Source organism: Telopea speciosissima, chromosome 3 (genome assembly GCF_018873765.1).
Source record: "Telopea speciosissima isolate NSW1024214 ecotype Mountain lineage chromosome 3, Tspe_v1, whole genome shotgun sequence".
In the NCBI taxonomy this organism is placed as follows: Eukaryota; Viridiplantae; Streptophyta; class Magnoliopsida; order Proteales; family Proteaceae; genus Telopea; species Telopea speciosissima.
Genome location: NC_057918.1, coordinates 59,749,026 through 59,762,901, shown reverse-complemented (window position 1 = coordinate 59,762,901; position 13,876 = coordinate 59,749,026). Strand labels below are relative to the sequence as shown.

The following is a 13,876-nucleotide window of genomic DNA, read 5'->3' as shown; positions in this document are numbered from 1 at the left end:
TCCTTGGGCCTCCCCCAGTGAAAATATGTATAAGCTCTCAATTCCAAAAAAAAAAAAAAGAAAAAGATTGTAGATTGTAATAAAATTCGGTCCTCACGTTTCAAACTTAGTCAAGCCACAGTATACACAATTACACCCACCTCGGATAACAAAAAGTGAAAAACAGAAGGAAAGTCCAATACACCTCCAGGAGAATACATAGGAGAGGAGGTAGTGTGGAACAGATGATGCCAAACAGAGTAACATGATACAAGCAATTCCCCCCAAAAATCGCTAAACTTGCAACCAAGTTTGCTTTCTTTCTTTCTTTCTTTCTTGCTTGCTTGATTGCCGAGATAAAAGATGAAATGGAACTTCGATTCAAACACTTCCTTCATTCACTACCTGTGGAGTATCTCGAGGTCCAATACTTTTCAATCTCCTCTGCTGTTCTTCCTGGAATTCTCCCAGCAATTAGAGACCACCTGTTCGTTGTAAGGCATCAATTAGCATTTATTAAATTGCTCCAATAACAACTCAAATTTGGTAAGGAACAGAGTATGATTTCAACCCACCTCTCCCCAAGCAGATTATACATTCGGGCAATTAATGTTTCCTCATCTTCTGAGAATTCCAGCTTTGAATCTAATTGACTGCTTTCCTCTGCATCAAATACCAAAACTGAAGTCATGTAGCAGAACAAAGCTTTGGAAGAACTTTGGAAGAATGCAGGGTTTCTTTTTCCCCTAAAAGCAACTCTTTTAAGAGTTTTTACAAACTACCCAGATATGAAAAAGGATTAAAACGGCAAACAATCATTTCAGGTGGGTGCCTCTGAAATCCAAATTGCCGATAACAAATGAAGAACTTGGGTTTCTTAGTTGAAGAAACAGAGTATGAGGACCAAAAAAAATACTATAATTTTTTGAAAACTGTACCTCGAGAATCCATGGAGGTATCATCTGAAGAGCGATCTAAATCAGCCATTTACACAACAAAGAGAGAGAGAGAGAGAATAAAAGACTCCAAAACCAAAAGTTAAGGAGGTGCTGGTGTCGCTGGGGCGCTAAAGAACTATTAATAGGGACAGATTTTTTGAAAGTCAATTTCTGAGATAAGAATGGAGGGTGAGATTGGAATGAAGACTGGTAGTTGCAAGAAGAAAGAGAATGACAGGAGAGATAGTGATTATTGTGAAGTTTGATAGGTGGTTGGAGCTTGGAATGGTTAGTTGGTAATTAATTAATAAAACTATTATTAAATACTGAAAAGGAAAAAATCAATCTTTTTGTACATGGACTTGGCAATCTGCCATAAATGAAACCATATAAAATTGAATACATAGGGAAAAAAAAAGGGAGAGTAAAGGCTTCTTTTCTCCACATCTACGCATTTACGTCACAGAGATTATCTGCTTTTGTTGCGAATTGTGAGCATTAAATGCCGTAGAGTCCAAATGAAATTAAAGCACCTTGATTACAACCAGTCAAAAAAACCTAAACTCTGAGGCTGAGCATCAAAATTCAAATCTAGACTTGCTAGACCACCTTAGCTCTTAGAAGTCAATACAATCTTAATAGAAGTTCCTCGAACTTCAAAGTTTCTTCTCCCATAAAAGGATTGGGTGGAGATGTTGTGAGACTGGGTCCTACAGTGTAGTGGGTTAGGGAATTAGTAAGTTTGGAAAATAAGGGAGAGATTTATACTTTTCTTACAAAAGTCTTTTGTTTTTTGTGAGACTTTAGATAGCGTAAAAGTGGGAGTTTTAAGTACCTCTTCAACAAATAAAGCATTTAATATTGGTACCTCAGTTTTTGTTGGTTCACCATCCCAAGTTAAACAAACAAGGTTGGGATGGAATTTTGAAATATCACATCAGCACTTTTTCACCCCTATCTAAGTCCCCGTCAAACAAACGGAGCATTATGGAAGTTAATTATACCCAATCTTATCCCTTTTGACCCCTCGAAGGGTCATCCTAGGCAAGGAAGGTTGTGTCTTCTTTTACATCAAAATCATTGGCTTTGAAGAAAGGTTCTGATTCCATGGTTATGAAACAAGCATGGTCTTAGGGATCGGTTTGGTAATTGGTTGTATTGGTCGATACGTATCCATAGAAAGGTTCTCCCAAGGTCTCTTGCTTACATGTCAATTTTCAGCCCAATAGAAGTTTCCCCTTATATCAAAATAAATATTGAAAACCTCAAGGGGTTAGCACAGCTAGCTTGGAGGGGACATAAAACTCTGTCTCAGGAAGCGAGGTCTCGTGATCAAACCTTCGTCACTGCATAATTTCTTGGGTCACCCACCGAAGGCTCACTAGGGCCCAAAAACTCCCGGTTCGTGCATGCCGTGGGGGTCATGTATGAGCCCAGAGGGGGATTTAGTCGGCCTAAAAGTCGGGATCCCCCTCCTATCTCCAAAAAAAATAATGATAAATAAATATTGAAAAATAAGAGAGATTTTGGGGTTGGTTGGTAACTATTCCACCCCCAATTCCTTGATTCTGGATGTAATTATTTTTTCTGGATTCCGTGATTTTTGAGAGCAAAATCATTGTTTGGTAGACTTTAGTTGGAATTGATCTTGGAGTACATTTAGAGCAGAATCACCGCTTGGTATGCAACTGATAGAATCACTAACTTTCCAAATTTAATTACACAAATGTCATTTCAAGTGTTTAAACCATTTTTTTCAAGTTTTTAACTTTAGAAGAATGAATAAAAAAATACAAATAACCATAATCCAACCTCTTGCATAATAACCATAATTTAACAAATTCCAAAATATTGTTGTATGCTAAACGTTGTTTTCAAAATTCAAACCTATATTAAATTACAATCATTTAAAGCACGCCATATCTATAGTGAAACATGTGAGAAGAAAAAGCCATGTGCCCATGAAGATTATTTGGTCATTGTAATAGTCTAACAGTGTTCGATCAACTAGAATTTCATGGCGTACTTGTTGGGTGATCATAGTTTCATTGATACTGAATTGTGAATCAACCGTTTGGTCCAGCTTCCCTTCATAAACATCCACCCACATAAATGAGCGTGAATGATTTGTCCCCAATGGAGATGTGTAAAATTGTTGATTTGGATTGTTTTTTGTTCGAGGAAGTTCAATATCATTGGGGTTCTAGCTTGTCGATCTTCCCCCTCCTCTATAATCATGATGTAGCTCATGATCTTGAGGGAGGTAAGGAAGCATAGACCTTAAAATACCAAATCAAGTTTTTAAAACCCCAAATGGTCGTTCAATGACATTCCTTAAAGATGAATGTCTATGATTAAACAATTCCTTTAGGGTTTTAGCTTGTCTTCCCCCATCCCTATAATCTCACAAATGATATCTCTTTCCTTGAAAAGATGTCAAATATTAGTGCAGTCTTGTGGCAGCCATGGACCGAGAAAGTCGAGAACAATAACTTGTCGTAGGGTTGATCAATCGAACAAGAATGCACAATTACAGAGAGACTCTCTATGAGTTTCAAAGACTAATGTCTCAAAGGATTTTATTTCCAATCTTCACTGAGGAGCAATGTCTCCCAAATATTACATTTATATTCTCCAAGATTTTGAACATAAAATGCAAAAATAAAATAAAGAAAACATCTAGGCAGACATCTGCCAAAAATCGTGGAAGGCTTAGCTGAGTCTCTCCCACGGTTTTGGCTTTCTTCTTTTGAAACTTGGCTAGTTGCTAATGGATCTGATCTCCTCCAATTGGTTTCCTTATTTGTAAGAAATAAAATCACCATTATTTAAATTGGATCCTCCCAAATTAAGGTGCAACCAAAGTGGGAGAGATTCTTGATTGATTGTCAATCAACCAAGAATGGTAGGTGCATCAATCAAAGGGATTGGTCCCTTGACCTTGGTCAGGTGGGCTCGGTTTCTCTTGGCCTTGTTATTGGCTATCCTGGCCGATCTCCTTAGGGCCTTGGCATGCTCGGCCTGGGCATCATATTGCATGGCTGCATCATTCTACTCTGGTTGGAAATAATTCGTCCACAAGTTTGGATCACCGTCGTCAGAGGAATCCCATAGGTAGGGAGTCAAATACTTGACATTAAAAAGTCAGAAGTCTTGATGTGAGAAAGCAGATTAAGGCGGTAAGCACTAGGGTTGATACGCCCGACAACCTCGATTGGACAGAGCTTACTGTTACTAAGCTTATTATATGTACCAACCAGGTGGCATTCTGGAGGTAGAAGGACCCAGACATAATCACCAGGTTCAAAAATCACTTCACTACAATCGGTATCAACAGACTTTTTGTACTTCTCAGAGCTTAACTCCAGATTACGCTGCACATGATCATGGATACGCTGGAGTTGAGACACTATGTCTTCCACTTTTGCTAGTGGTTTTCCTGGGAATGGAATGGGTACCAAATCCAAAGCTGTTGAGGGCTATCGTCCATAAATGACGAAGAAGGGACTGTGTCCAGTAGACCGGTGGACTGAACAATTGAAGGCGAACTCAGCCAGAGAGAGGCGGTGTTCCCAAGAACGCGAGATTGTCATTAATTAAATTTTGTAACATATTCCCCAATGATCGATTTGGAACCTCAGTTTTCCCATTGGTTTGGGGATGGAACATGGTACTGAATTAAAGAATTGTACCAATGTTGCGCCATATATAATTATCGCCAAAAATGCCCATGAAATTTGGAGTCCCGATCAGATGAGATGGTCTTTGGCAAGCCATGTAACTTGAAGGCTTCTCTAAAAAACAAATCAGCAATACGGGAAGCATCCATGGTCTTTCGATAAAGTATAAAACACGCCATCTTGGAGAAATGGTCGACTATGACAAAAACAGAGTCTATACCCCGCTATGTGCGAGGCAATCTAAGGACGAAATCCATGGATATATCCTACCAAGGTGCTTTGGGAAACGGAAGGGGAAGATACAAGCCAACATTAATAGCCTGACCCTTGGATATGTGACAAGTATGACACTGTGCCACAAATCGTTGCACATCTCGCTTGAGGTGGGGCCAAAAATAGTGAGTCATTACCAAGTGCAAGGTCTTATCAAGACCCAAAATGACTGGCATTATGAATCTCTACCATGATCTTCAAACGAAGAGAACAATCCGGAACACAGAGCCAATTTCCTTTGAAGAGGAATTTGTCGTACAAAGTGAATTCTGCAGTCATCTTATCACGAACATCACTCATGATGCTAGAAAAATAAGGATCATCGACGTGGAGCTCACGAAAAGAATCAAACCCAAGCACATGTGTTTGCATTGAAGAGAGTAAACTTCTTTTTCTACTAAGGGTATTGGTGGCCTGATTTTGAGTGCATGCCTTGTGTTTGATATGAAAAGTGAACTCTTGAAGATACTCAGCCCATTTTGCACGCCAGGAGTTGAGTTTCTGCTGCCCGGAAATATACTTCATTGCCTCATGGTCGGTGAACAATATGAGTTCCCTGTGAATTAAATATTGTCGCCAATGCTCAAGGGTGCGAAAAAGGGCATAAAACTCCTGATCATAGGTGCTATATTGGAGTCTTGCGCCACTAAGCTTCTCTTTGAAATACGCAATGGGGCGTCCTCCTTGGACCAAAACAACTCCAATACCTGTACCTGAGTTATCGCAATGGATCTCAAAAATCAACTCAAAGTTGGGCAGTGCCAGTACCAGAGCGGTGCTTAGCTTTTTCTTCAGTTGCTCGAAACTTTATTGGGCCGCTTCTGTCCACTCAAACACGCCCTGTACAAGCTGAGGGGGGTGGTGGCAATACTGCTGAAGTGAGCTATGATACCACCTAGTGCAGCCTCGTGGCAGCTATGGACCAGGAAAGTCGAGAACAATAACTTGTCGTAGGGTTGATCAATCGAAAAAGAATGCACAATTGCTGAGAAACTTTCTTAGAGCTTCAAAGACTAATGTCTCAAAGGATTTTATTTCCAATCTTCACTGAGGAGCAATGTTTCCCAAATATTACATTTATGTTCTCCAAGATTTTGAACATAAAATGCAAAAATAAAATAAAGATAAAATCTGTGCAGACATATGCCAAAAATCGTGGAAGGCTTGTCTAAATCTCTCTCACAGTTTTGGCTTTCTTCTTTTGAAACTTGGCCAGCTGCTAATGGATCTGATCTCCTCCAATTGGTTTCCTTATTTGCAAGAAATAAAATCACCCTTATTTAAATTGAATCCTCCCAAATTGAGGTGCTAACAAAGTGGGAGAGCTGCTTGATTGATTGTCAATCAATCAAGAATGGTAGATGCATCAATCAAAGGGATTGGTCCCTTGACCTTGGCCAAGATGGTTTGTTATTTATTTCAGTATGTTAGAATGATGGATTATTACTCTGCTAGATCTATAGATTGATAGAAAACATTGTTATGCTTTGAAACTCCATTGTATTAGGTATGGAGCAGTGATCTCCAATGACAATATTAACTAGGGTATAACTCATCTAGTTAAGAAGAAACTGGTCAATGGAATTTGATGGAGATGGTAGTGTTACAATACTATAAAAAAACTAGGATTTACGGAGAGTCGTGTAGAGTTAGTAGATTCACATGTGTTGATTGGATAGATGAGATTATGGTAGGTCATTTTGATTGATGTTATAAATGATCTAGGATAGAAAGACATGTTTTCATAAATCAATGCAACCTAATGAAAAATTGTGGATGTTACAAGACAGTCGTTACATCCGATTTGATGAACAGATTACTATCTTCTTACATATAATTCAACTAAAAGGTGGCTATAGAAAACAATCTAAAAGATTCTAATACTTCGGTGAAACTGTGCGTAGTTTCTTTAAAATCGTGTTGCAAGCATTTTTGAACATGGGAAAGGAAAACATTCAACCACCCTCATTCAACAGAGTGCCAATAGAGATAAGATACAACCCATACCACTACTCCTACTTTAAGGTACTCTAAGGTAATGTAGAGAAATTTTATATCAATTTTCATTTTTTTTATACTTAATTGAATTAGATCATTAATTATTTTTATATTTTTTTTTATATTTGGAGAATTGTATTGGTGTCATTGATGGCACACATATTACTGCCATGCATGGTGCCTAAGAGAAAAGAAATGCCTTATAGAGATAAGAAGAGAATAATCAAGCAAAACATGATGTGAGCATGTGTTTTTTTTATGAAATTTGCATTTGTCTATGCGGATTGGGAGGGAGGTGCCAACAATTGTCGAATATTTGCCGAAGTACTTCAAAATGAGCGGTTGCGATTTCTTCAGCCCCTACAGGTAGATCTGTTTAAATTATTCTAGTTAAGTAGTTAATTATAATATCTTGTTGATTATTATTCTTTTCACAACTACATTATAGGAAAGTACTACATTATTGACTCTAGCTACCCAATTCTGCGAGGATATTTGATGCAGCCCTACAATATGAAGCCTAGGCCGAGCATGCCAAGGCCCTAAGGAGATCGGCTAGGACAGCCAATAACAAGGTCAAGAGAAATTGATCCCATAAATAATCTATCATTACAATATATTGAAAAACCCCTCATAAAAAAAAAAAAAACTCAATCCAGCCTCCAGTAGCCACATCTTCTTCTCCAATGGAACATAAATAAAAGTCTCTCTCCATTCGGCAATACTCTTCATCTTTGAGATAGCCTTCATATACATATCCTCATTAATATCTGGAATACTCTCAAAGACTGTAACACAGTGATTCACACTGTAGTCACTACTCACTGGGCGACTACATGGAGCTTGAGATGTGGCTGTGGAGGAGTTATACCTCCCAAGTTTGGCTCGAGATACATCGCACATGGTCCTGATGGCCATTGCAAGATTTGAAGACCTCCTCCTCTTCTTATGGGAATTAGGGGTCTTATCAAGTTGGTGTGTATTAGATGGAATATTCCCATCACCATCCCCATCTTCAGGTGTATCCACCCCTAGTCCAAAGAGTATGTGGAAGAGACAAGTTAACCGCAATCATCCTTTTTATTAAAGACAACATGATTATTTGCGTTTCCAGCACTTCCATACCCATAGACATAGGAATCCCCAAATATCATCTGCAATTCATACAATTGAGGTAGACAATTTCTCTTAAATTTTTTTCAACTTGGGTTTTCCTGAAAAATATATATGGTATGTCTATGATTTAGTACCCAAATTGCTATCCTTATATTAGAAAACATAGTAAAAGTTAACAATGAATTGCAGATGATAGACGGTGTAAATAGTCCATCATCCTCTATAGTGCAAGTCCTTGTCACTGCATTCCAATCGAAGCCCGTTGTTTCCAACAACTTTTTCAAACAGGCATAATCATTTCTGAGTTTGTTCATTTTGTTTCTAAGCTGTAACATCTTAAAGGGTTGACCTAATTTACCCTAAAGATTGGTCATTATGTTATTTCAACCAGTCTTGTTGAAGGTGCTAGTCATTTTGTTACCCCTTTTTTATCTCTGTAACCATTACATAAACATAGACATCTACTTCATTTTTGATCCACTTTACAGAATCTGCATCATTGGTCAAAGTACTTGTAATTTTATTTAAGATATTTAATAAATGACAACTTAATCAATAAAGAAAAAAAATGCTATCCAATTTGGGTTCATCAAAACATAGTCTGGAAACATTTCTAATCGATCACCATCACTCAATCTATCTACTACACATTAACAAATCGATGAACATAAAGCCCAACACTGGTTTGCCCATAAAGTTATGTAAGTATTGATTGTTAAGATGGCCTAATTTATATGACATTCAGATATGACACTTAGATTCACTATTTTTAGACCTAAAAAACATACATGCATTCTTTCCTATGCAGACAGCATACAATATGTTTTTTATAAATACAAAAAGCATATCTGTGACAATTTAAGTTTTGGAGTCAAAATAGTTTACAAGTTCGGCCACCATATCTCCTCTTTAAATGACAAGTTTTAGCATGAGGTAGTTGTTGATGATTTTCTGTGTTCCATAAAAATCATTGGGGGGATAGGGGATGGGGAGAGGTAAGGGTTGTTGCCCTCATTTTCAATTCCGATAATTCATAGTAATAATTCACAGAGACCCCCTTATCTAATGGAAAACAGTGTCCATGTTATTTCAACCAGTCTTGTTGAAGGTGCTAGTCATTTTGTTATCCCTTTTTAATCTCTGTAACCATTATATAAGCATAGACATCTACTTCAATTTTGATCCACTTTACAGAATCTACATCATTGGTCAAAGTACTTGTAATTTTATCTAAGATATTTAATAAATGACAACTTAATCAATAAAGAAAAATAATGCTATCCAATTTGGGTTCATCAAAACATAGTCTGGAAACATTTCTAATCGATCACCATCACTCAATCTATCTACCACACATTAACAAATCAATAAACATAAAGTCCAACACTGGTTTGCCCATAAAATTCATGTAAGTATTGATTGTTAAGATGGTCTAATTTATATGACATTCAGATATGACACTTAGATTCATTATTTCCAAACCTAAAAAACATACAGGCATTCTTTCCTATGCAAAAAGAATACAATATATTTTTTATAAATATAAAAGCATACCTGTGACAACTTAAGTTTTGGAGTCAAAATAGTTTACAAGTTCGGCCACCATATCTCCTCTTCAGATGGCAAGTTTTAGCATGAGGTAGCTGTTGATGATTCTCTGTGTTCCATAAAAATCATTGGGGGGGGGGGGGGGGATGGGGGATGGGGGATGGGGAGGGGTAAGGGTTGTTGCCCTCATTTTCAATTCCGATAATTCATAGTAATAATTCACAAAGATCCCCTTATCTAATGGAAAACAGTGTCCATGGTATCTGATTACACTACTAAGATCAAACTATTTGAACCTATACTTGGTATAATCTTGTGTAGGTCATTTGCATTCCAAGTGACAAGTAAATGCGGCTTATGTAAACTCATCTCATTTTTTGTTTTTGTTTTTGTAAGAAAACTCATCTTATTTCAAGTGACAACTAGATGTAGGTCCCAATTAAAATTTTCATTGACTGTGAATTACATCTTTGAAACAAGCTTCAACATGCCCTACAATGGAATTGATGTGAATAGTTGAAACAAACCAGTTTTTTGATTGCAAGACCAATTAGGTTTAGTCAGTTGATCGAACGTATATTACTTAAACATGTTGTTGAATCTTTCAAACAATTCCAAAGATCTTTAAAACATATTAGTTTTTCATAGATAAATAAATTATGCATTAAGTCCAGAAGTTCAAGTAAATATAGGTTCCATTCGTTTTCCCATAGATAAATAAATATCAAATTTCTCATAAGACTCTTGGTCGTCGGGATATTATTCAAGGAATGGGCAATTCGTAAGGCCTTTTCCGGATTCAAAACTGACGATATGATTGGTGGCAGAGGATTCCTTTGGGTAATGATGTCTACGACAAAGCTCTAAAAGGGTTGCTTCTTCTTTTGTGTTATTAACTTCTTCTAGTTATGTTTTAAAAAAAAACAACAAAAGAAATCGAAAGATACAAAAGAAAAACCTGAAATCAATTAACACCATTAAGATCTCTGGTAGAAGTCATGGAACAAAAAAGAATAACATGTTTATGTTTCTGCTTTGGTTTGATGAAATTATAGTGGTCATGAATAATTAGAAATAAGCTTAGTTGAGAAACTGAGTTTAGTGAAACTCACTGAAGCTGGTTGTTAAGTTGAGTTCTTGTTTTGTGTTTTAACTCTAAATAATTGGTTAATAAATGAATAACCATGGAATATTCTTAGATATATGTTTTCTCTTAAAAAAATTCTCATTCATTGTTTCAGTTACAAAAATATTCTGTTATGAGTATGGGTTGATGAAACTGTCTATCATGATCGTTTCAAGCTTTCAAGTAGGTGTGATGATTAGTTTTTCAAACTTTAGATAGCTTTTTTTATCCTGATTTTTAGATGTGGGTATCATTTTACTCAGTATTTATTAAATTTCTCTAGAAAGTTTAAAGAGACCTTAGAAGGTCAGGATGGAGTTATATTCTGAACATCTACCAATCGTGGGGTGTAATTAATGCATTTGCTACTTAATAGGGAGCTTGTTCCTGCTCTTTAATAGTTATATGGTTGTTATGTAGTCTATGTTAAAATAGGAGAAATGGGTTTCATTAATAGTTTGTATTTTTTTATTTATTTTTTGAATGTGTATAGTTGTGTACTTGGTTAAGCTTTCATTATAATTTGTAGAGATTCATAATGAAGTACTTTAAATATGAAATATGTTTGGATTTGTCAATTCTTAGCTTGTAGCATTGTCACATGCAATTCAGAGTCAAGGCCAATATAAGATCTGTCAAATCGGGCTAGGTCGGGCTGGGCTGGATTTAGGGTCTTTTAGGCCTTGGCAGGACTGGGTTGAGCTTGGCTTAGGTTCAGGTTAAGGCCCCTAGGGTTAGATTAGGGTTTAGGATAGACTGAATTGACACCCCTAATTTTTTAATTCTTGAAATATTTCATATTAGTACAACCAAAACAATATAAATTTTTTTACCAGAAATACATTTATTTACAATTTCATGAAATCACTCCAAAATAAATTTTTTTAATGGCAGATCAGAAAAATGTCTATGTTGTCAAGATTATTAGAAATATTTGTGTGCATGTCATGCTTGGTGTAAGTAATTTAATATATTTTTTATTTTAAATAATTATTTTAGATTCTTTATATATATATATATATATATATATATATATATATATATATATATTGTAGTACAAATTTTATTAGAGGGAATTAATAACCTTCTTTCCAAATCTCATACACCACATTTTCGTACGAGTTGGACAGCTCAAGTATACTCCCTTTTAGGTTATCATATTTGTTTCTCAAATTTGTATTTGATTGGATTATTTAAACCCTAACTCTATTGTATATGATATTATTAATACCAATAATAATTCTCGCTTTTTGTCTAATATTATTTCAATCCTGTGCAGGTGAGAGTACAAAAGGAAACCTACTTGTCTCCTCATCTTATATACTATTCACCTAACATTAGAGCATTGTTACTTTTTTCATTACTACTTGTTTTATACTGAGATAATTTCTCAAATCATGTTGGATATCACACTCGATATACTTGATTGACTGTTCAGAATACAGTCTTAAAATCTGATATGAAATTTTGATGATTTTAGACAATATTACCTAGGCAATGACTCCTTGAATGAAATTAATGGAAATTAAATTTTTGAATGTTTATCATTTTCATTACATCTTTAAAATAAGATTTAACATGCCTTGCAATGGATCGAATGTAAACAGTTGAAACAAACTAGTTTTCTAATTGCAAGGCTAATCTGGTTTAGCCTGTTGATCGAACGTATGATGCTTCAGCATATCCTGTTGAATCTCTCAAACTATTCCAGAGATCTTTGAAACAAATCAGTTTTTCATTGATAAATAAATTATACATTAAGTCCATAAGTTCAAGTAAATTTAGGTTTCATTCATTTTCTCAAAGATTAATAAATATTAGTTTTCTCATAAGACTCCTGATCGTCCGGATATTATTCAAGGAGTGGGCAATTCGCTAGGCCCTTTACGCATGCAAAACTGACAATATGATTGGTAGTAGAGGATACCTCCGGGTAATGATGTCTACGACAGAACTGTAAAAGATTTGCTTCTTCCATTGTGTTCTTAACTTCTTATGTTTATGTTTAAAAACAAAAAATAACAAAAGAAATGGAAAGTTACAAAAGAAAAATCTGAAATCAATTAACACCATCGAGATTTCTTGCTGAAGTCATGGAAATGAAAAGAATAACATGTTTATGTTTCTGCTTTAGTTTGATGAGATTACAGTGGTCAAGAATAATTAGAAATAAGCTTAGTTGATAAACTGAGTTTAGTGAAACTCACTGAAGTTAGTTGTTAAGTTGTGTTCTTGTTTTGTGTTTTAACTCTAAATAATTGGTTAATAAATGAATAATTATAGAATATTTTTAGATATAAATGTTATCTTTCTTTTTAAATTCTTATCTTGGTCTTGTTAAGGGGAGTTAGTCTCAGGTCTGCTAGGTTACTTATAAAACTTTCAAGGAAAAATTAAAGTTTACCCAAAATCAGGTTTTTTCTTAAAAACTTCTCATTCATTGTTTCAGTTACAAAATATTATGTTATGAGTTTGGGTTGATGAAGTTATCTATCATTATCGTTTCAAGCTTTCAAGTAGGTGTGATGATCAGTTTTTTAATCTTTAGACAGCTTTTTTTATCCTGATTTTTAGATGTGTGTCATTTTGCTCAGTATTTATTGAATTTTCTCTAGAAAGTATATGGAGGCCTTAGAAGGTCAGAATGGAGTGATATTCAGAGCTTCTACCAACTATGGGGTGTAATTAATGCATTGACTACTTAATAGGAAGCTTGTTCCTACTCTTTATTAGTTATGTGGTTGTTATGTTGTCTATGTTAAAATAGAAGAAATGGATTTCATTAATGGTTTGTATTTTTTTTTTTTTGAATGTGTATAATTGTGTACTTGATTGAGCTTTCATTATAATTTGTAGAGATTCATGATGAAGTACCTTAAATATAAAATATGTTTGAATATATCAATTCTTAGTTTGTATCATTGTCACATGTAACTCAGGATCAAGGCTAACATAAGATCTACCAATTCGGGTTAGGTCGGGCTGGGCTGGGTTTAGGGTATGTTAGGCCCTGACAGGACCGGGTTAAGCTTGGCTTGGGTTTAGGTTAAGGCCCCTAGGTTTGGGCTAGGGTTTAGGATAGGCTGAGTTGACACCCCTAATTTTTTAATTTTTGAAATATTTCATATTAGTACACCAAAACAATATCAATTTTTTGACAAGAAATACATTTGTTTACTATTTAATGAAATCAATCCAAAATAGATTTTTTTAATGAC

General features: G+C 35.4%; 1 protein-coding gene across 1 annotated transcript; it reads right to left on the bottom strand.

Annotated features, from left to right (window-relative positions):
* Nucleotides 1-245: 245 nt before the first annotated feature.
* LOC122653974 (MYB-like transcription factor ETC1) lies at nucleotides 246-13,499 on the bottom strand. Its single transcript, XM_043847944.1, has 6 exons — nucleotides 13,484-13,499; nucleotides 6,817-6,823; nucleotides 918-966; nucleotides 555-642; nucleotides 372-464; nucleotides 246-294 (listed from the first exon to the last, which is right to left on the bottom strand). Exons 3-5 carry the CDS (start codon nucleotides 964-966, stop codon nucleotides 374-376), a joined length of 228 nt encoding a protein of 75 aa, XP_043703879.1. The 5' UTR covers nucleotides 6,817-6,823; nucleotides 13,484-13,499; the 3' UTR covers nucleotides 246-294; nucleotides 372-373.
* Nucleotides 13,500-13,876: the final 377 nt, after the last annotated feature.